Below are 23,645 nucleotides of genomic sequence, written 5' to 3' on the forward strand. Positions count from 1 at the left end.
TTTGCAATACATTTCACCCCTGTGCTCCATGATGGTTCAGTGAGTAGAGGAATTGCTTGGTGTATAAGTAAATAAGCAATACATACCCGAAGATCTCGCGTTCAACCCCAAGGCTGTGCTGCGTTAGCTGATCTCGACTGTTTACACCGTTTCTCTGGGGTTTCTGTTGAAGTTAGTGGGAAATCGGGAGAAAGAACTTGCATCGATATAGCACCTGTCACGACCTCAGGATGCCCCAAAACGCTTTACAGCCAATGAAGTACTTTTGAAGTGTAGACACTGTTGTAGGAAACGTAGCAGCCAGTCTTCACACAGCAAGGTCCCACAAGCAGCAATGAAATAAATGACCAGGTAATCTGTTTTAGGTGTTGGTTGAGGGATAAATATTGGCCAGGAGAACACCCCTGCTCTTCTTCAAAAGAGTGCCATGCTTTTACATCCACCTGAGCGAGCAGACGGGGCCTCGGTTTAAGTCTCATCCGAAAGACGGCACTTCAGATAGTGCAGCACTCCCTCCGTACTGCCTGGATTATGTGCTCAAGTCTCTGGAGTGCGGCTTGAACCCACAACTTTCAGACTCAGGTGAGAGTGCTAGCACTGAGCCGTGGGTGACACCTAAATCCCTGCAGAAATTACTGGTATTTCAGTGAGGTGACAACAGGCTCCAGCTTGGTTGTGAGCTTTATGGAATTGCCTCCCCAGACCTCTCACCTCATCACCTTTTAAAAAACCTTCTCAAACCCGTTTCTTTGACCAAGCCTTTGGTCACCCACCTAATCCCTCCTTTGCTCAGCATCCATTTTGCTTACTTCTATCTGTGAAGCATCTTGGGACATTATTTATGTTAAAGATGGATGTATAAATGCAATTTGTTGCAGATTCCCTGCATTACCAAATTGTCTGACAACGCAATTTTTTTGTAGATTGAAGTTAGCTCAATCAATCATCTGATCATGAGATGATTTTCAGTGCTTCGGATGTGTTTCAGTTTGGCAGAATCTCCCTGTACTGTTACTCCACAACTGGCCACTAGATGGTGCATCAGAGCAGTAGAGATCCCTTCCCCTGATACTATGATCAAGATCAGGAGTCCATTGTGTGAGAGATATCATGGACACAAACCCATTTCCTATCACTCCCTGGGAACATGCTTTCTAGTTGTTTGGGAATTTTTTGAGCACTGTTTATCAAGATCAGATGCAATAACTCATTTACAAAACAAGGACCTCATTCGCACTATCACATATCATTGCATTTTTTTTCATTCTCAATATGTGGGTGTTGCTGGTGAGGCAAGCATTTTTTTTCATAAAATATACTTTATTCATAAAATTTGCAGCAATACATACAATACAGTTGTCATATCACATTCCAAACGTACACAATACAGATTATACAATTTGCAGGTTACATCAAGTACAGTTCAATGAACACATTGTACATAATTACAGTTCACGACACTCTGGGGTGTATCATTGCATTATACTCAATACAGATTATTGATTACAGATTCATTACAGGTACATTACAGATTCATTACAGGTATGTTACATCAATTTGAATTTTACATTCTGCCCGGGCGGGGGTTTCCCTGATTGCAGCCCCTCGGTTACAATGGCGGGAAGGCTCTAAATGGTTGCCTTTCCCCACAGAGCCTTTGCGGCGGCCGCACCCATCCTCAGTGCATCCCTCAGCACGTAGTCCTGGACCTTGGAATGTGCCAGTCTGCAACACTCGGTCGAGGACAGAACACTGGAAGACCAGCAGGTTTCGGGCAGACCAAAGGGCGTCTTTCATCGAGTTGATGGTCTTCCAGCAGCAGTTGATGTCTGTCTCGGTGTGCGTCCCCGGGAACAGCCTGTAGAGCACAGAGTCCTGTGTTATGGAACTGCTTGGGACGAACCTGGACAGATACCACTGTATCTCTCTCCAGACCTTCTTTGCAAAGGCACATTCCATAAGGAGATGGGTGACGGTCTCGTCTCCACCGCAGCCTCCTCGGGGACAGCGCACGGTGGCGCTGAGAGTCCGGGAGTGCATGAAGGGTCTGACAGGAAGGGCCCTTCTCACCACCAGCCAAGCTAGGTCTTGGTGCTTGTTTGAAAGCTCTGGCAATGAGGCGTTCTGCCAAATGACATTGACAGTCTGCTCGGGGAACCAACCGACAGGATCCACCATCTCCTTTTCCCGCAGGGTCTCGAGGACGTTACGTGCGGACCACTTACTGATCGCCTTGTGGTCAAAGGTGTTTTTTTGCATAAACTTTTCGACGAAGGACAGGTGGGGCAGGAACGGTCCAACTGGACGGAGTGTTCCGTGGCAGCGTGGCCAGGCCCATCCTTCTCAACACCGGGGACAGGTAGAACCTCAGCACTTAGTGACACTTTGTGTTTGCGTACCGAGGGTCTATGCAAAGCTTGATGCAGCCGCACACAAAGGTGGCCATCAGGATGAGGGCCACATTGGGCACGCCTTTCCCCCCTTTCTCTGGAGATTTGTACATAGTGACCCTGCGGACACGGTCCATTTTTGATCTCCAGACAAAGCGGAAGATGGCTCGGGTGACTGTCGCGGCGCACGAGCGAGGTATGGGCCAGACATGCGCCACGTACAGCAACACCGAGAGCACCTCGCACCTGATGACCAGGTTCTTGCCCACGATTGAGAGGGATCGTTGATCCCACAGTCCCAGTTTCTGCTTAACCTTGGAGATACGCTCCTCCCAGTTTTTGGTGCACGCCCCGGCCCCCCCGAACCAGATCCCCAGCACCTTCAGGTAATCCGACCTGACGGTGAAGGGGACAAAGAATCGGTTGGTCCAGTTCCCAAAGAACATGGCCTCGCTCTTGCTACGATTTACCCTGGCCCCCGAGGTCAGTTCGAACTGGTCGCAGATGCTCATCAATCTGCGGACCGACAGCTGATCCGAGCAAAAGACGGCGATGTCGTCCATGTGCATGGAGGCCTTGACCTGAGTGCCTCCGCTGCCTGGGATCGTCACCCCTCCTATGCCCGCATCCCTCCTGATGGATTCGGCAAAGGGTTCTATGCAGCACACGAACAAGACGGAGGAGAAAGGACAGCCCTGCCTGACTCCCGATTTGATCGGAAAGCTTTCTGATTCCCACCCATTGATTGAAACTGCGCAACTGATGTTTGTGTAGAGCAGTTGGATCCAATTGCAGATTCCCTCCCCAAACCCCATTTTGGAGAGCACGTCCTTCATGTACGTGTGGGATATTCTGTCAAAGGCCTTCTCCTGGTCCAGGCTGATCAGGCAGGTGTTCACCCCCCTGTCCTGTACGTAGGCGATCGTATCCCTGAGTAGCGCCAGGCTATCAGAGATCTTCCTGCCGGGTACGGTGCAGGTCTGATCGGGGTGGATCATCACCTCCAGGGCTGACTTGACCCGATTGGCAATGACCTTGGACAGAATTTTGTAGTCCACATTAAGTAGTGAGATGGGTCGCCAATTTTTGATTTCTTCCCTCTCCCCCTTCCTGCTTGTAATGATGCCTTTCCTCATGGAGTCTGACATGCTGCCTGCCAGGAGCATACCCCCGTACATTGCCCATCTCTAGTTTGATATACCTGAGTGGCTTGCAAGACCACTTCAGAGTCAACCACATCAGTGTGGGACTGGAGTCACATATCGGCCAGACTGGCAGATTTCGTTCCTTAGAGGGCATTGGTGAACCAGTTGGGTTTTTACAACAATCCAACTTTTCATGACACTTCATGGTCACTTTTAGTGATTCCAACTTTTTATTACCGAGTTCACATTCTCAAACTGGTATGATAGGATTTGAACTCACGTTCTGCAGGGTTAGTAGTCCAGGCTCACTGGATTACTAGTCCAGTAACATAACCACTACACTACCATATATGCATATTGTCCTTATAACGTGCAATGATGGAAATGGCACTTGGCTCTTTCAAACCAATTGATTACTCCCCCCTCTCAACAACTCTGACAATTCCTTTTTAAAACTAAAATATTATCAGTGCCTTGATAACTCAGTAGACGAATGCACCATGGGTGATGCATTACAACAGTGGCTACACTTCGAAAGAACTTCATTGGCTGTAAAGCGCTTTGTGATGTCCTGAGGTCGTGAAAGACACTATAGAAATGCAAGTCTTGCTTTCTTAAACCATACACTAGGGAAGTCCCAGGTTTGATCCTTGGCCAGTGCTGACCTTAGCTGGAGCAATAACCGGGGGTTGACAATTGCCCTCAGCTGGGGAGGAGTAAAATCAGCCAGGGTTCACTGTCGCGATCCCTGTCCAGTGACCCCTCCTGGTAAGTACCTGTGTACGTGCCCCGCAAGGACAGTTTCAGGCTGGGTGTGAAACCCTTGCAGTCCTGACTCCAGTACTTACAATCACAAGACAGTAATCCAGTTTGAATCAGCGCCTTCAGGAGAGAAGAGAGAACAAGAAACTTTGGGAGCTGCAGTAGCAGGATTTTTTAGTTGATTATATATTTGTACACTTGCGGCATTTTATTTTTTAACCGCTGTACAGAAATTTGCTGTAAATTGACTTGATAAACTGGACAACTCAACTTTTGGAAAGGAAATTTGACAAAATGAGCTAAAGTAGGAATTCTTTAAACACTCCCCGTGTTTCTTTACCAAACCGCCAGATTCATTTTTTAAATCCAGTCTATTGAGATTCGCTAAAACACTATAGGCATCTTTGTGATGCAGTTTCACACCTTACTGGTGATGCGATTGGCCTCAGAAGGCTGGAGACCAGCCAATCCCATGTGTCATATCAGCTCAATGTAATTGACAGTACTCAGCGCGAAACTGACTCGAGCGGATTGCACGAGCTACAACTCGAGTGGAAATTAGAAACTTTGACTGAAAACATTTCTCAAAATTTTCAAACTCCGGACCCGGTTGATCTAATCGTCTCTTTAAAAAAAATCCAAGTCATGGAAATAATTTCCTAGAAGAAAATCAAAGAAACGAGCGCAATCTGGGAAAGAGAAGATGACAAATTTACAGGTGTTGGGAATTTACTTGCTGTGGATTGTAAATGGTGTTACCTCTCAGTCAGGTAGGTGGGGTCGACCTTGTGCTTTCTGTCTTTTAATGTACACAAGTGATCTGTCATTTCTGTTTATGTCCTAAGCGGGTCTGTAAGAGTTTATGGTCAAACTAACTTGGTACGTCCTTGTGGTAGTGACGGTTAAAATAGTCGTTTTTTAAAAAGAAATCCGATGACCGCCTTTTCTTTCAAGACGGAAACTGGAAGCTATAAAAACCTGTTTGTTTATGGTTTTTGCGCAATCACCGAACGATAAACTGAGATTGCTTTGTGGGAGTGTCTCTGAACCTTCCTTTTGGCTGGCAGTTAATGTGTTAACCGGTTGTAAAATCAGGTTAATGGTCATCTAGTTAAGAGTAATGTGACAGTTCAAAGTGTGTGGCCAGGGTCAGCTGTTCACAGGTCGTGGCGAACGGGAAAACCTTTGGACTTTATACTTTCTTTTACCGCCTTTCATTTGTTTGGAGAGTGAACGTAGGGTGTGATTTAAAATCAAAAATCAAAGTCAGACTTTGGGAGCATCGTGGGGGACTGGAAATGTTAGCATGTTGGTCACAACTAATGTTTAATTGTTCAGAGCTGTACTCTGATTGATATATTTGTGATACAATAAACTTTTAGCTGGTTAGATTGCTAAAGAAGTGTGATGGAGTCAGTATGCCAGCTCTTTAGAATGGTGCAGTGTAGTTCTCATTAAAAGCCTTTGCTCTTTAGTGTCAGTTTGACTCTTGGCTGAGTCTATAGGTACTTTTACACAGTGTAGGTGGGAGGGTGACTTCCATATGCCAACTCTCCACCTTACGTTGCCAGAAATCGGCTCATTTATCCCGATGGCAGAGTCCTCGATCCACAGTTTCACGGGTCTATGGTGCCACTGGGATAAGGGAAGTCAGGTTTGTTAACACTATGGAGTACAGCCCACAGAGGAACATGGGGTCTCCCTGGATCAATACAGTGTATACTGCTTTTATAGTGTTCCAAGACCTGTGTTCATGACACTGACTGCAACCTACAAGTGAACATGGGATTCACCAAGAGTGGTTGCCAACCTCAGGGAATTCTGGCAGGTTTGCTTTCTGGCTGCAGAAGTCCCATGCACCAGAAGCTGCTGTCACCAGCGCGGGTCTTTATAATTTAAAAAAAATGTAGGAGCGTCTACAGATTATCTGGGCGTTCGTCTCATTGTTGGGCAATCTTGCTGTTTGCAAATGTGCTCCGGTGTACTTTGCACTTTCAAGTAATTCACTGCATGTGATAAGGTACTATATAGATGTAAATCTTTCTGCATTAAACTAAAATAACACTTCTGTTTAAAGAACAATTTCTCTACTTATTCAATTCTTATCTGTCTTTTAACTCTTTTCCACCAAGAATGTCAAGAATTCACATTCTTTTGATATGCATTGATTAAGTGCTGGGGACGAGCTGGCGGTTCAACTTATTGAAACGTTACTGCTGCTGAGACAGGGAAGTCCTTTTATTGAGGAGCTCGTTAATTTTTGTTTTTTGAATTTTCATTATTGATTGCAGGGACTGTTACAGTTTTAACCCTTTCTTTCCAAACCTGCTGAAATAATGATGGTGGCTGCTGGCTGAGGTGTACTTTTTGCCTGTGTAAGTGTGCTCTTCACATTCACCCTTTGATATTAAAGCTTCCAATTGGAATTTTCCTACCTGGTAATATTTTTCTTTCAATACTCCTGGCATCTTTTCTCTACTACCAACCATCTCCTTAAACCTGCCTCCTCCACCCTCATCGCCATCTCCTTAAACCTGCCTCCTCCACCCTCATCGCCATCTCCTTAAACCTGCCTCCTCCACCCTCATCGCCACCTCCTTAAACCTGCCTCCTCCACCCTCATCGCCATCTCCTTAAACCTGCCTCCTCCACCCTCATCGCCATCTCCTTAAACCTGCCTCCTCCACCCTCATCGCCACCTCCTTAAACCTGCCTCCTCCACCCTCATCGCCACCTCCTTAAACCTGCCTCCTCCACCCTCATCGCCATCTCCTTAAACCTGCCTCCTCCACCCTCATCGCCACCTCCTTAAACCTGCCTCCTCCACCCTCATCGCCACCTCCTTAAACCTGCCTCCTCCACCCTCATCGCCACCTCCTTAAACCTGCCTCCTCCACCCTCATCGCCACCTCCTTAAACCTGCCTCCTCCACCCTCATCGCCACCTCCTTAAACCTGCCTCCTCCACCCTCATCGCCACCTCCTTAAACCTGCCTCCTCCACCCTCATCGCCATCTCCTTAAACCTGCCTCCTCCACCCTCATCGCCTCCTCCACCCTCATCGCCACCTCCTTAAACCTGCCTCCTCCACCCTCATCGCCATCTCTTTAAACCTGCCTCCTCCACCCTCATCGCCATCTCCTTAAACCTGCCTCCTCCACCCTCATCGCCACCTCCTTAAACCTGCCTCCTCCACCCTCATCGCCACCTCCTTAAACCTGCCTCCTCCACCCTCATCGCCACCTCCTTAAACCTGCCTCCTCCACCCTCATCGCCACCTCCTTAAACCTGCCTCCTCCACCCTCATCGCCACCTCCTTAAACCTGCCTCCTCCACCCTCATCGCCGCCTCCTCCACCCTCATCGCCACCTCCTTAAACCTGCCTCCTCCACCCTCATCGCCACCTCCTTAAACCTGCCTCCTCCACCCTCATCGCCACCTCCTTAAACCTGCCTCCTCCACCCTCATCGCCACCTCCTTAAACCTGCCTCCTCCACCCTCATCGCCACCTCCTTAAACCTGCCTCCTCCACCCTCATCGCCACCTCCTTAAACCTGCCTCCTCCACCCTCATCGCCACCTCCTTAAACCTGCCTCCTCCACCCTCATCGCCACCTCCTTAAACCTGCCTCCTCCACCCTCATCGCCACCTCCTTAAACCTGACTCCTCCACCCTCCTCGCCACCTCCACCCTCCTCGCCACCTCCACCCTCATCGCCACCTCCTTAAACCTGCCTCCTCCACCCTCATCGCCATCTCCTTAAACCTGCCTCCTCCACCCTCATCGCCTCCTCCACCCTCCTCGCCACCTCCTTAAACCTGCCTCCTCCACCCTCCTCGCCACCTCCTTAAACCTGCCTCCTCCACCCTCATCGCCTCCTCCACCCTCATCGCCACCTCCTTAAACCTGCCTCCTCCACCCTCATCGCCATCTCTTTAAACCTGCCTCCTCCACCCTCATCGCCACCTCCTTAAACCTGCCTCCTCCACCCTCATCGCCATCTCTTTAAACCTGCCTCCTCCACCCTCATCGCCTCCTCCACCCTCATCGCCACCTCCTTAAACCTGCCTCCTCCACCCTCATCGCCTCCTCCACCCTCATCGCCATCTCTTTAAACCTGCCTCCTCCACCCTCATCGCCACCTCCACCCTCATCGCCACCTCCTTAAACCTGCCTCCTCCACCCTCATCGCCATCTCTTTAAACCTGCCTCCTCCACCCTCATCGCCTCCTCCACCCTCATCGCCACCTCCTTAAACCTGCCTCCTCCACCCTCATCGCCTCCTCCACCCTCATCGCCATCTCTTTAAACCTGCCTCCTCCACCCTCATCGCCACCTCCTTAAACCTGCCTCCTCCACCCTCATCGCCTCTTCCACCCTCATCGCCATCTCTTTAAACCTGCCTCCTCCACCCTCATCGCCTCCTCCACCCTCATCGCCATCTCTTTAAACCTGCCTCCTCCACCCTCATCGCCATCACCAAGTGCGAGAAGCTCATGAACTTCTTTGTCACTAAGATTGAGACCATCTGTTCAGTGCCTCTGCCACATCCCCCCCCCCCCTACCTCAGCCTATCTGCTGCTGAAACCCTCATAACTGCTGTTCTGTTTATTCATCCTCCTATGAAATAAAGCAACTTATCAATTTGTATTGAGCCTTGTCTCACCAAGTGTTCACTCAGTTCGCATTTAAAGAGATTGAAGAAGCATCCGTTTGAAAGACCCGATTATCCAGTTCAGGGCACAAGGAGGTAATATTGTTACGTCCTGGGTTACACTATTGTACAAGTAGATACAGAGCAGCGTGAGCCAAATCCTACAAAAGTAAGATGCTCAGACTGCTTACGGGAGTGACTGATACCACTGAACCTGGGAAGGTATCTACAGCAGACCTGAATTTGTAACACAAAATAAATGAAATAACTTGCATTTATATAGCACCTTCCACAACCTCAGGATGTCCCAAAGTGCTTCACAGCCAATGAAGTACTTTTGAATTGTAGTCTGTTGTAATGTAGGAAAACACGGCAGCCAATTTGTGCACAGCAAGGTCCCACAAATAGCAATAAGATAAATGACCAGATAATCTATTTTAATGATGTTGGTTGAAATAAATATCAGCCAGGACACCCGGGAGAATTTTTTGCTCTTCGAATAGTGCCATTGGATCTTTTATGCCCGCTTAAAAGGGCAGCAGGGACCTCAGTTTAACATCTAATTCGAAAGATGACACCTCTGACAGTCCAGGACTTAATCTTGGCTGACAATTCATTGCAGTACTGATAAAGTGCTCAAATCCTGGAGTGGGGGCTTGAAACCATGGCCATCTGACTCGGGCGAGAGTGCTACCCACTGAGCCACGGCTGACACCTTGGGACCTTCCAGAGCCAAGTCTCACCACAGACAAGTATTCATCTTAATTATTTGTTTGTTCCCTTCCATTAGTCTAGCTCTTTAAGGAAGTAAACACGAATCACAACAAGAGAAGATTTGTCATTTTCAATATGAAATCTTGCTCAGTGATGGTGTGTAAATGTTTGACACTGGTGAATAGTATGGGTGGAACATCACCTTTGGTTTTCATATTTTAACCCTATTTTCTTAGAGCCATTAACATCAATGAAATATTAAGAGTGGAACTACAATCAAAAACAGACAGACCTGAAATCCATTTAAACATATGAGGCTGTATTTATTTTTAAGAGTTACATACATTGCTCTCCCATTGGCTCACCTAATCTATGTAGTGAGTAGCTACACTATACAGACTAGGGAGGTCACGGTCCAATAATCTGCTTTGCGTTGCGAGTGGGGTGGCAGTAGGGATGCGACATTAGCTTCAGCGTCCCACACGAGGAAGAGGAAAAAAAGACGAGCCAGGATTCTTGCTCCTGACTACTATCCAATATCGTCTCCTGCTAGACGTGCATGTGTGGAGATGGGGTAAGGCCAGGATTGGACTCTACCAGGTCATCTCGACAAACTCCTCCCAGGGTATCTGCCAATATCCCTGTCGTTTGTTTGGCCAGCTGGCAGTGCATAAGGGCAGCACATTGAAAAATATATAAACACTGACCATCTTCAGTACGTGCAGTTTTAAATTATCAGGTGTATTGTGTTTGAAAATTTACTATCTCTTGGATGTGTTGTGTTCTATTTTGAGTGGTTGTGATCTGGAATGCACTGTCAGGGGGTGGTGGAGGCAGATTCAATCATGGCCTTCAAAAGGGAATTGGATAAGTACTTGAAAGGAAAAAATTTGCAGGGCTACGGGGAAAGGGCGGGGGAGTGGGACTAGCTGGATTGCTCTTGCAGAGAGCCGGCACGGACTCGACGGGCCGAATGGCCTCCTTCTGTGCTGTAATCTTTCTATTTTTCTATTATAATCAGCCATTCACATTTAGCTTATTTCATTGCCTGTTGCATTGATGTGAGAGGAATCCCTTTCACTGCCACATTCAACTGTTTTCATTTCAAGTTGGTAACTTGTTTAATTTGTCACAATGGGAAGAAAGTGCTTTGTATAATAGTTTGATGATAGACTGGAATTATGGGGTCATTGCCTGAAAGAGGAGGTTTTATATTGTGCATCTTAACGCTCCTGCAATGACGGTTTAATTTGAGGGATTGGTAAATCCGGATGTAACTTTATGTAAAGAGGGCTCTCTGTATGGGATCTGCACCTGAATGTGTGTGAGCTGACTCATTGCACTAATCTGTTTATCTACATCATTGTTGAGAAGGTAAACAAGACTGAGGAACAGGTGTACAACCAACAAAGACCCAGCCACGTAGAGTGCCGAGCTGAGCCAAGGCTGTTTGCCCTTTCAGCTGCAGATAACTTGACTGGGGCATGAGAACCCAATTTATAAGCCAAGTGACTGTGATGTCCTTAGAATGAAATTCCCACACATTGGCACAGCGAATAGATTGCATGAAAAGAGAAAATATAGGGTTTGATGTAGATGAACCTCCAGTATGGCACTTCATACACATTCCACCCCATGAGTATTACTATTACAATGATGTTTGGATATTTGCTGTTGATCTCCCTCTACACAGCCTATTTTACTGATTCTCCAACCAAACCACAGGATCATCCCTGTAGTCTTCCTCTGTATCAGCTAGGTCCACTCTATGTTCAATCTATAGAACCAGTGCTGGATTATTTTATTGATCAGATCCACATGTGACCTAAGATTTCAGATAATTCCTCCCCTCTATGACTCACACTTCATGAGTGAGCCTGGACACCTGACTGTTAACTGGCAATTTGAAAATAGGAGACATCATAGCCAACCTCAGTCCTACCCTTCCCTGACATTTGCACGTGCGCACTTTCCAGCAGTGGTTACTGGATAGCATTCAGGAGTGGGAATTCGGGCTGATTTTCCCTTCTGATCCTAGGGCACTGAGGCTAATTATAGTGCTCCGATCTCAACTCTAGTTGAGACCGGCTAACTCAGCACAGACAAGGGAGCAAACTTGGGACCTTCTTGGTATTGGGTATCTGTGCCCCCCCCCATACTTTACCCAAGTGACCATTCTTCATTTGTGATCCTGGGCAGTGATGGTCAGCAGCCTATTTGACTGATGGCAGGGGGACATCACAATTCAATCCCATCCTGTCCTCATCTAATGTTTACACACATGCATACTCCATAGGGGTCGCTGGCTAGCATTCAGAAGCAGGAACCCTGCCTGACCTTTTTTTTCTCTTCTTCCCCTTCTTAGCCCGAGGACACTGAGACCAACTGTAGTGTCCACACTGCTACCCATCTGAAAATCAACTATCTCGGTCCCTACCCTCCATATAAATCAGCTAACACTGCTCCTAGAGCTACCCTCTGGTAACTCAGCACAGGACAGGGACCAAATCTACAGCCGCACTACTTAGCTCAGTGCCACATTGGGCAGTGCATTTAGTCAGAGCCATTAGGGGACCATAGCCTTTTCTTTTTAACCAATTTATTTTCTGAGCAAGTCCTGTTGGGGTGAGAAGGTAACTATAAGAGAGATTTATTCAGAGTCACCAAGAAGTAATACTATTTTTGTCATTTTCTTTTTGGCAAGTATATCCAGCCCATATCTGACCCTAGATTCTGCTGGCTGGGTGCAGGAAAGCTGCTCTGACACTTGGCTCGGTTATCTGTGTCTGTAGGTAGCGTGTTTAACATTGGTGCCATTCACTGAATATTATCTGTGGTGGCTGTAGCTGTGTGCAGTGGATGATCTCACCCTGCTATTTGGGTTGGGCCAGAATCCAGGGCTCAGAGCTTAGATTGTGAGAAAATACTTTTCAGTTTAATGAGTGGCAGTGCAGTGCAATTGTACAGGCCATGTTTAACTGCTTAGTTTAAATCCCATTATGTTTATAGTCTTTTGTCGGGTTACATGAAGAGCTTTTTGAAGAGAGAGATTAAAGTTTGTGTTCAGTCACTTGCCCTGGATTGGCGTTACTTTGATTTTGCTGCCACTCCATTAACCATTTTTTCTGTCGAGTGGGTGGGGTGGTTTCATGGACACCATCAATACTGTGATTGATCTGCCAGACCCAGTAACCCTGAGCTGAGACTGACGAGCTCTTCCTCTGGGGTTACATTCGGTACTTCTGTAGTTGGGATGGCGGGCCAGCTCCCCAAGTCTAAATTGCTAAAACTAGCTCCTTTATCCTGTCAATAGAATCATAGACCCAATCAAACTCTGAAGTCACATTGGTGAGAATATGCTGTTGCAACAATGTATCTACCATTCTGTGTCCCTAAAACAGTGGTGGTCATAATACTGGCAGGGGCCACTTATGGGGGGTGATTTTAAACCCCAAGAACGGGTGGGTTGGGGGGGCGGGTGGGAGTTGAAAATAGTTGTTTTTTGGGTCGCGACCACAACCCGGCTTTATTTGCGGGCTTAACGTCGCCGCAGAAAAGTACAGGCTTCCCACTGGGAATGCAAAGTCCGAAAATTTTGCGGTTGTGACCCCCAAAAAAACAACTATTTTCAACTCCCACCCGTTCTTGGGGTTTAAAATCACACCCATGGTATCCTGCCCTCGACCTGTGGCCCTAGAAGACTTGCTGTATGTGGCTCTGGGCTTCCAGTCACAAGTAGGGGATGTTGATCAAGCCAAAATTCAGTGCTGTTCACTCCCCAAAAGAAGAGGCAGGCGATTGCTATGAGAAAATGGGGAATGTTGGGAGGTTATTTGATCACAATCCAGCCTTGCTTGACATTCACACCTCCAGCAGGCGTCAATGGATAGTGATAGGAAAGATTGAACAGGTTGGGTCTATACTCATTGGAGTTTAGAAGAAAGAGAGGAGATCTCATTGAAACATACAAGATTCTGAGGGGACTCGATAGGGTAGATGCTGAGAGGATATTACCCCTCGTGGGGGAATCTAAAACTAGGGGGCATAGTCTCAGAATAAGGGGTCGCCCGTTTAAGACGGAAATGAGGAGGAATTTCTTCTCCCAGAGGGTCGTGAATCTTTGGAAATCTTTACCCCAAAAAGCCATGGAGGCCGAGTCATTGAATACATTCAAAGCTGAGTTGGACAAATTTTTGGTCAGCAAGGGAGTCAAAGGATGTGGGGAAAAGGCGGGAAAGTGGAGTTGAGGTAAAAATCAGATCAGCCATGATCTCATTGAATGGCAGAGCAGGCTCGAGGGGCCGAATGGCCTACTCCTGCTCCTATCTCTTATGGTGATCAGGAGTGACTGATTTTCTCATTCCAAACCCAATAATTGATATTGCTGATTGTAACACCTTTATCACTGCCCCAGCTGAGGTCAGCTCAGTCAGCATGAACCAAGGGTTGAACCAGAGAGGTCCATGGTCTGTAGGACTCAGCTACTCACTAGAGAAACTCACTGAGGCATCAAGGAAACCATTAGCAAGCAGGCTTATTACAGTTTCCATACAGTAAGTGAAAAGGCTCCATTAAAATAGATCCTATTGTTTTATTTTTCTATCTTTGCCTGTGGAGAAATGCTTGCAATCCACTTGGTAACTGCCCACAAAGGCAGGATTGAAATCAGCAGCTCACTGTGTTGGGGGAGTCACAGGCATAGATCCTATCATAACCCATCACTCTGTTTTGTAGCTCCTCTGCAAGTTGTCCTGGGACAAGACAATGGCTGGGACTGTGGATCGAAACAAAAAGTTACTGAGTGAAGCTGCCCCAGAGACTGGTGCTGTAGTGACTCGCAAACCATCAAACCCTTGAATTGAAGGATGACTTCACAATCTAAATATCACAGGTTCACATACAGCCTGTCACTCCAATACCATGGCCTCCTCCACGACCTCCCTAAACAGAGATTGAGTTTGTTCTGTTTTATCCCAAGTACAACACACCTGTTTGCAGTTTTTTTCTTAAAAGTACAAATGTTTAGTTTGTACTTGCATATTTATGCTTAAGAATGCGTCACAATCCAAATAAAGATAGTGTTTGAGGAAGCTTCCTCATACGTGCAATTGTGCAGCATCTTAACACTGGTTAATTATTGAAGGACTGCTGACCAATTTCAAAATTACACAATTTAGTTCACTGAATATGACGAATGAGACCTTTTTATTTGTTCATGGGATGTGGGTGTCGCTGGCGAGGCCGGCATTTATTGCCCATCCCTAATTGCCCTTGAGAAGGTGGTGGTGAGCCGCCTTCTTGAACCGCTGCAGTCCGTGTGGTGAAGGTTCTCCCACAGTGCTGTTAGGAAGGGAGTTCTGGGAATTGACCCACCGACAATGAAGGAACGATGATATATGTCCAAGTCAGAATGCTGAGTGACTCGGAGAGAACTTGGGGGTGGATGGTGTTCCCATGACATTGCTGCTCTTGTCCTTCTCCGTAGTAGAATTTATGGGGTTGGGAGGTGCTGCTGAAATAACCTTGGTGAATTGCTGCAGTGCATCCTGTAGATCATACATACTGCAGCCACAGTGGCGGAGGGGGTGGATAATGACTGCAGTGGCCGGGGCAGCGAACAAGCAGACTGCTCTGTCCTGGATGGTGTGAAGCCTCTTGAGTGTTGTTGCAGCTGCACCAATCCAAGTGAGTGGTGAGTTTTCCATCACACTGCTGACTTGAGCCGTGTAGGTGATGGAGAAGCTTTGAGGGGGTCAGGAGGCGAGCCACTCGTTGCAGAGTACCCAGCCTCTCCCCTGTTCTTGTAGCCATGGTGTTGATATGGCTGGTCCAGTAGTCAATGGTGACTCCAAAGATTGATACTGGAGGACTCAGTGATGGTGCTGTGTAATATTTTGCAATCTGTGTTAATACACATCAAAAATTTTGAAATTAATTCAAGCTGCTTTTATGTTGTTCTTTGGCCACTAATCCGGGGTCTCCTACAGCCACCAACCAGCTGAACCTTGGACTGCTGGATATTGTTAGACCGGTGGTTAGGAAGACTTGATTTCCCCTGGGTCTTAGTGCCTGCCTCAGTCTAACTGTGCCTAGGAAAAATGGTCAACTACTGGCAGCATGGTCTTGATGACATCATGAAGTCATGTCATGACATTATCCAGTACATACTATTATTAATATATCCCGTCTTGTATAGATTTTGAACATCTTCCTATCACTAATTATTGATATCATGATGAAATTACGCCGGTGGTTGTAACTTGACCAACTCATGATGGCCACTCTCTGCTTCTGCTTCCCCTTTGACACTGGGTCAGAGGGATTAGCTCCCATCCAGCACTACAAGCTCCATTCAGAATAAACTGAACCCACTTTTAAAAAAAAAAATATTCTCATTTTTGCCCCCCATGTCCTATGATAGTAAAACTGTCATTTCTCATTTATTCCTGGGTTTTTGGCAGCTGCCTGTTTTTTTTTGACCTGAACGAAATTCAAAAAGTTGTTTTGATGTAATGAATAGGATACTGAGCAAAACTGAAAGTCCCAACTAACACCTGAAAATGTAAACCGGGCTCTGCGTTCACAAATTGATTTTCCATTGTATTTGCCCCTCCTAAGTGCCACGACGCTGACCTGCCACTGATTGTTTTGGCTGTGACTCTATCTTGCAATGTTGTTCTTGTTGCTGAGTGCAAATTTATTCTTCATTGATAACCAATAACAAGGAAACAATCTTGCAAAAACTTGCCTGACTTGCTTTTCTGAAAAATCTATTTATGTTTCCCCTGCTTCCCCCCTCACCTCCAGTTTCTCCTCCCCTTTTTGAAGGTGCTGAGTCACGCCAGGATAAAGTTCCGCAAGAGTGTCAGCCCTCTGATACTGACTCAAGTGGCCATTATTCACATGTTAGTCTAGACAGTGAGTAGCAGGCTATTCAACAGTCAGGGCATCACAGACAAGACCCCAATCTTATCCTCAATTTGCAATCCCCCCCCCCCCCCCCCCCCCTGCCCTCTTTCACCTAGGAAGGCTCAGACCAATTGTAGCTTCCTAACCATCACCCCGGATGAGACCAGTTACCTCAACACAGGCCAGGGATGAACTTGGGATTTTCCTAGTGGGCCTCATTTGCCCACTGAGCCATTGGGTGCTGATTGTGATCAGTTTAAAGGGGCTTTTGCAAACACGTGTCTGATCTGTGGACTGCAGCGCCCTACATGGAGTCCCTGACCGAGCTTTGATCTTGACTGCATGATTCTAACCCTGACCTCTAATCTTTATCCAAACATGCAGCTCTCAGTGCTCAGCACAATAACCGCTGTCAACATGTTGTCTAATTTTACCGAAGGGAAATCAACAACTGTTGCTGTGGTGACAATGGCCTTTCAATTACATGTCCAGCAGGAACCATCTTCACATTTCAAGTGAGCTTTTAGTGCATCTGGCTGTCCGAGTCCACAATTACTCTGAGGTAATAAATGGACATGGTGTCTGCTGCATGGGGATTGGAAGAAAATTTAAAAATCAATGAGTCACAGCAAATTTTGCAACCCAAGTTATCATTTTGATGTTTGTAGATTATTGAACACTTCCCTGCACACATTTACTATCTCAGAGCTATTTAAAAGGCTGAAAGGCATTGATATTGTGAAGTGTAATCATATTATTTAACTTGGGCTGTGAGCATGGACTTGAGAACACAGTTCCAACATTAACATGCCTTAAATTAGACCAGAGATTAGTAGGATTCTTTCCCCCTTCACACAGTAGTGGAGCAGACGCCTGCTGAAAGCAATTTAATGTTGTGTCTAGCAGCTCCTGCAAAAAATGTGTTGATTCTTTGGTGGGGTAATAGGGTACCAGTCACCCTCTGATAACTCACCCATGTGTGAGCCTTGGCAGTGACAGCAAGCTATTTTACCATGAGGGGCATCGCAGCTGTGCCCCATCCTGTCGTCTTCCGAAATCCACACGCATCCATGTAGGGCGCTGCAGTCCACAGATCAGACACGTGTTTGCAAAAGCCCCTTTAAACTGATCACAATCAGCGCCCCAATGGCTCAGTGGGCAAATGCTCTGCTTGATGCATGAGACCCACTAGGAAAATCCCGAGTTCATCCCTGGCCCGTGTTGAGGTAACTGGTCTCATCCAGGGTGATGGTTAGGAAGCTACAATTGGTCTGAGCCTTCCCAGGATCTGGTGGATGGCGGTTAGCACTGGAACTCTGGATGATCTCCCCTCTGTAACCCAGGAGCACGGAGGCTAATTGTAGTAGCCCTACAGTTCAGCTAATTCTGAGCAGACCAGGGAACTTTGGACTTTGCTGGTCTGTATGGCTCAGCCACTCACAGGATAAACTCACCGAGCCATTGTGGGAACCCCAGTGTAGACAAATAATCCACTGGCGTTTCTGATCCCCTTTTTAATGTGAACGTTTTCTCAAAGCTGAGCACTAAATGGGCAATAAATGCTGGCCTCGCCAGCGACGCCCTCATCCCATAAACACATTTTTAAAAAAAGGCCCATGCCAGAGCAGATTGTAGATTGTCTGTGAAAAGAGTGGGCTTTCATGGGCTGAACTACTTTTTCTCATTCAATGCGTGTCTTCCCCCCCCAATCTCCTATGTGGTTCTACGGGCGCTGACAGCCTTCTGGTACCTCTCCCAAGTTACTATTCTTCATGTGTGATGCCAGACGTGAGAGCTGCTGAAGTGAGGTGAATGTTGGGCAAAGCTATTCAACCATGGGGTGAGAATCACTGCCAAACCGGATCCCGTCCACGCAGAGGTCATTGGATTTGGAGCAGGAATCTTGGCTGGTTTTGTTTTGTTGTTTTATTCCCTTATCCCTAGCCCAGGGTCACTGAGGCCAATTGTAATCGCCTCCTCCCCTCCCACACTGCTCCACCCTTAGCTGAGATAAAGTATCTCCACACAGACCAGGGATTGAACCTAGGCCTTCCTGATCTGTATGGGTCAGCTTGACACAACCCCATCCATTCACTCACTGAGCCAACTGTGCGGCCTTTATAAACGCAGTAACCTTGCTGGTAAAACTAGCGAGCCAGACCTCAGAGTTAATGCACCCGCAGAACTGAATTGAAGTATTTGTACCCAGGGTGTGTCTGGATGAATCAATTTGAGACCAATCTGAATGGGCGTAGCTATTTCACAAGGTGCTGTCTTGGAGATTTCCCAAGTGCCTAATATGTGTTTAATGATCTCCAGCCCAGCACCTCGCACTACAGGAACTGAACACAGCTTCTGAAATGCAGGCGAGACCCAACAGAGCTAGCTGGCTTCAGAAATAATTTCCCACATCCATGACATTACTTTTGAAAACTACAAAGGATCTTAAAGTTCACACACACGTGATTTTGGTGCACAAGATTGTGGTTGTTGCCCTATTATTGAATTTGGAAATGTTTGCTTCAGTATTAGCCCTGGAATCTTTTGAGGCAAAGAGTGAATTTATCGGTACTGAGCTCTCCCAGTACTAAGCCATGAGCTGGTTTTATATTGATCTTGTTTCATGAGCTTTCAATGGCAGGCCTCGACCAGCCAGCAGCAAACCCAACCTAAACATACTGGATTTGTGAAGACCGCTGGTCATTTTTCTAAGCTGAGTGTTCCAGACTGTGGCTCCAGCAAACGTTGTCCCGTGTACAGTGCAAGGCCCTCCTTTTGAGGTCAGCACGCATGGGCACAGAGAATGCAGAGTACTTTGCGCATGCAGGCTGACCAGTCACAGCCAGTCTGCAGTTGTGCTGAATGCCGCAGATCTACACGGAGACTGGCTGCACTGTTCCAAGTGTAAGCACGGGAGCTGGGGAAGGGGGTCACTGGGCGTCTCTCTTCATCACTCTCCTGTGACCTGACCAGCAATATAATAGCAGCTATAATGACCAGAAGGTCCCAGGTTCAAGCTGGGTTCGCTGATCTCAGCAAGGGCAACAAGTCAGAGTGCTACAATCGACCTCAGCACCTCTGAGCTAGAGAGGGGAGAAAATCAGCCAAGGTTCCTGCTCCACTGAACTGTGTGGGCAATGGGTGACGACAGGCTCAGGCTTGACTGTGACGTTCGCCACAATCACATACCCTGCAGATACTCACTGTCAAGGCTCACACGTGAAGAATGCCATTTGTGTGATTGGAAGGATACAAAGTTGGGGGGGGGCCGCTGTGCCCATGGAACTGTACTCCAGCCTTAGAGTTAGCATCTTCAGGAGAGATTGGGTGGGGGGGCAACATTTAAAAAAAAATACCTGTGTCTTACTGGAAGAAACTTGCTGAATGTTCCCAAACTTTTTATAGAACATGTGACCTTCAAAGAGCCATAACTTTTCATTTTAATGACACTTTGTTGCTATGGTAACTTGGTCCAGAGGTAAACATGCTTTGAACAGTTGGGTTTTATTCTCCAAGTTCCTGGTTGAGGACTAGGACTTTGATACTGTGCCTAATCCTACTAAATATGCAGATCTGCAAACTGCATAGATTACCATCTTTACACACCTGGCTAGGCCTGATGAGCTTCATTTTTATATGGTGGGATATTTACAGTTGCATGTTTTTATGTGTACATTTGAGATAGAGTGCTCATTGTGAAGTGGTGGCCAATCACTCTGATGTGCTTGTGTGTACTGTGAGCAGGAAGGACTTTCCATAGAACAGTACTTAATGACGTTGGTGTTCTCACTTCTAGATGACATAGGACCCTTGAAGCGTCATTCCCTATTATTACCCTATAATTAATTCTCTTCAATTTTCTGGTTCAGAATGGGTACAAAATGATGATGTGCCCATCCTCTCTGGAAGGCTATGGTATAGTTTGGTGAATGCTGGCAGCCCTCTGATACCTCACCCAGGTGACCATTCTTCCAGTGTGAGACTGAACTGTGAGTATCCATGGGCTAATCAAGCAAGGCGGCATCATAGTCATGCCCAATCCTGTCCTCAATATCCAGCCACGTGTACTTTCCAGCAGGGATCAATGTATATTGATCAGGAGCAAGGAACCCTGGCTGATGGTGTTTCCTCTTCCCTAGCCTGCTGGTGCTGGGACCAATTGGAGAACTCCCACTACCTGAGGTCAGTTAAGAAAGTGAAGAGGGCACTGTGTGAACATTGGGTCGGAACAGGACCAGCCAGCCTCTGGTGTTTCCCAACCCCTACCCCCTTCTCTCGACACGAGTACCTTACCAATACTCGCTGTCTCAACCCCATTGATGAAGAATGGCCACCTGATCGATGTACTAGAGGACTGTTGGAGTCTATGGAACTGTAGCCCAAGAGTCAATATGGGTGAAATTGGTCAACACCAGTAGTGGAAAACGGGCAGTTTTACAAATTCCAGTGAATTACTGCAGAAAACTTTATGATTGACACCGTTTTCTATTCCATTGCCATCAATGGTAGCACTCTTACCTCTCACTTAACAGATGTAAGGAATCTTACAACACCAGGTTATAGTCCTGATGTGGAGATGCCGGTGATGGACTGGGGTTGACAATTGTAAACAATTTTACAACACCAAGTTATAGTCCAACAAATTTATTTTAAATTCCACAAGCTTTCGGAAGCTTCCTCCTTCCTCAGGTGATCATTCCACACCATTCACCTGAGGAAGGAGGAAGCCTCCGAAAGCTTGTGGAATTTAAAATAAATTTGTTGGACTATAACTTGGTGTTGTAAAATTGTTTACAATAGGTTATAGTCCAACAGTTTTATTTGAAAATCACAAGCTTTCGGAGGCTTTTTCCTTCGTCAGGTGAGTGTCACCTGACGAAGGAGAAAGTCTCCGAAAGCTTGTGATTTTCAAATAAAACTGTTGGACTATAACCTGGTGTTGTAAGATTCCTTACATTTGTCCACCCCAGTCCATCACCGGCATCTCCACATCATCTCACTTAACAGGTTATGGCTTCGAGCCCCACTACAGACTGGGCAATTCTAGGTTGACGCTTCAAGGCAATATTGAGGGAGGTGCCATTTTTTCAGATGAGATGTTAAAATGAGGCTCTGTCTTACAGCTCAGGTGGATGTAAAAGATCTCATGCTGCTAATCAAAGAGTTCTCCTGATGTCCTTGTCAACATTCGTTTGTCAACCAACACCACCAAAAACAGATTATCCGGTCATTCATCTTACTTGTTTGTGGGAGTTGCTGTGCACAAATTGGCTGCCACATTTCCCTACATTATAACAGTGACTACACTTCAAAAGTACTTAATTGGCTGTGAAGCACTTTAGGGCGTCTTGAGGATGTGAATAAGTGCTATGTAAATGAGTTCTTTTTTTCTCATTCATTCCCTAGAATTATGTACAAATACTTATCTTTAACTTATTGACTTTTTTTATATTTAAATAAACAATCACCTTCATTAATCATAAAGTTTTCTGCAGTAATTCACTGGAATTTATATCCTATAGAACACAATTGTGTCTTAATATATCTGAATTCTGCAAGAGAAACTCGGAGCCTTTGTGCAATGTATTCCAAGCTGTAGACCTGTAGGTAGATCTATCTGCCAAGGAACTCCTGGCGATCTAATTCTATAGTGTCTAACCCCACCGTGTGACCTGTAATTCTTACACACAAGTGCCTCCAATGGAATGCATGCTTCTTATAATCTGCTGATTGACACTGATGGTTATAGAAAAATAATGCAGTCATTCTCCATTAATGGAGTGTCGTGTCCATTTTACATCAGCAGCAGGGTGCAGCTATCAGAGTGCTTCTATTTTTGTACAGAATGGTATGCACAGCACAGCTTTCTGTTAAAGGGACAACAGAGTCCTTTTGCTGACAGCCATGGATCTTGCTGTCAAAACTCCACACTGTTGTCCAGCTCTGCGGCAGATCACGGTCCTTTCACCTTGGGGTATCCTCTTTTTTTTTTTTCCTTTCCCAGATTCTCTCGACCGCTCCTGAAGGCACTGACTCTTTCTACCGTACAATTCTAGGGTTACTGGCTGCTGTCCAATACCTTGCCCAAAGTGGCCATTATTAAAGAGCAAGCCCAGACCGCGAGTGTCAGCAGGCTATTCACCCATGGGGGCACATCACTGCCAAGCTCAATCCTGTCCATGCCTGACACATGCACATTTTCAGCAGGTGTTGTTAGACAACAATTAGAAGCTGATTTTTTTCTCTCTCTCAAGCCGATTATAGTGCCCATACCACTGCCCTGGCTGAGATCAGCTAACAGAACAGGCTGGGAATCGAGCCTGGGACTTTCCGGATCTGGATGGCTCAGCCATTCACTGGAAAATACATTTACCAAATGAGCCATTGGTATCCGAGGTCTCCTCTCTCTCTGATGAGCAACTGGTGGTGCAGTGAGTTGTGAGAAAGGCCTTTTACCCCTGGGATTCAGATTTGGATTCAGTCCAATCTGTTGGGATGAAAGTCTCCTCTTATTCATGCCGATGGCAAGCCCTCCAAAGTTAACTGAGCTCTGCCTACAGTGGATATAAGCTCTTGGCACAAAATTGCACCGTTTATTGTCCTTGATGCATTTGAGGGGAAGCTAGATAAGTACACGAGGGAGAAAGGAATCGAAGGATATGTTGATAGGGTTAGATGAAGTAAGGCGGGAGGAGGCTCATGTGGAGCATAAACATCGGCATAGTCCAGTTGGACCGAATGGCCTGTTTCTGTGCTGTAATGTACTGACCAAAGCAATCAGATGTTTAAATTCCAATGGAATCATTTTCATAGATAGGCCATGACCAATTCTTAAACCTAGAGCATGTGTAAATAGTGAGGTCCAATTACATCATCAGCAGGCGGGGGTTGAATTAACAACAACAACAACAACAACAACAACAACACTTTAGCAGTCATGGACATTCATCCACCGACCTTCGGGTAAGCGTACTCCAAGGCGGCCTTCGAGACACACGACAACGCAAAATCGTCGAGCAGAAATTGATAGCCAAGTTCCGCACCCATGAGGACGGCCTCAACCGGGATCTTG

The 23,645-nt window shown here is 46.5% G+C and overlaps 1 protein-coding gene across 2 annotated transcripts in view; it reads left to right on the forward strand.

Moving 5' to 3' along the window:
* The first annotated feature begins 4,862 nt into the window (after positions 1 to 4,862).
* LOC137307207 (receptor tyrosine-protein kinase erbB-4-like) overlaps positions 4,863 to 23,645 on the forward strand; it is a 116,692-nt gene continuing 97,909 nt past the window's right edge. For both annotated transcript variants that reach the window (XM_067976605.1, XM_067976604.1), the window contains exon 1: positions 4,863 to 5,067. In XM_067976605.1, coding sequence (XP_067832706.1) covers positions 5,001 to 5,067 — 67 coding nt within the window. In that variant the 5' untranslated portion in view covers positions 4,863 to 5,000. The remainder of the gene's footprint in view (positions 5,068 to 23,645) is intronic.

This window comes from Heptranchias perlo, chromosome X (assembly GCF_035084215.1).
Source record: "Heptranchias perlo isolate sHepPer1 chromosome X, sHepPer1.hap1, whole genome shotgun sequence".
Classification (NCBI taxonomy): domain Eukaryota; kingdom Metazoa; phylum Chordata; class Chondrichthyes; order Hexanchiformes; family Hexanchidae; genus Heptranchias; species Heptranchias perlo.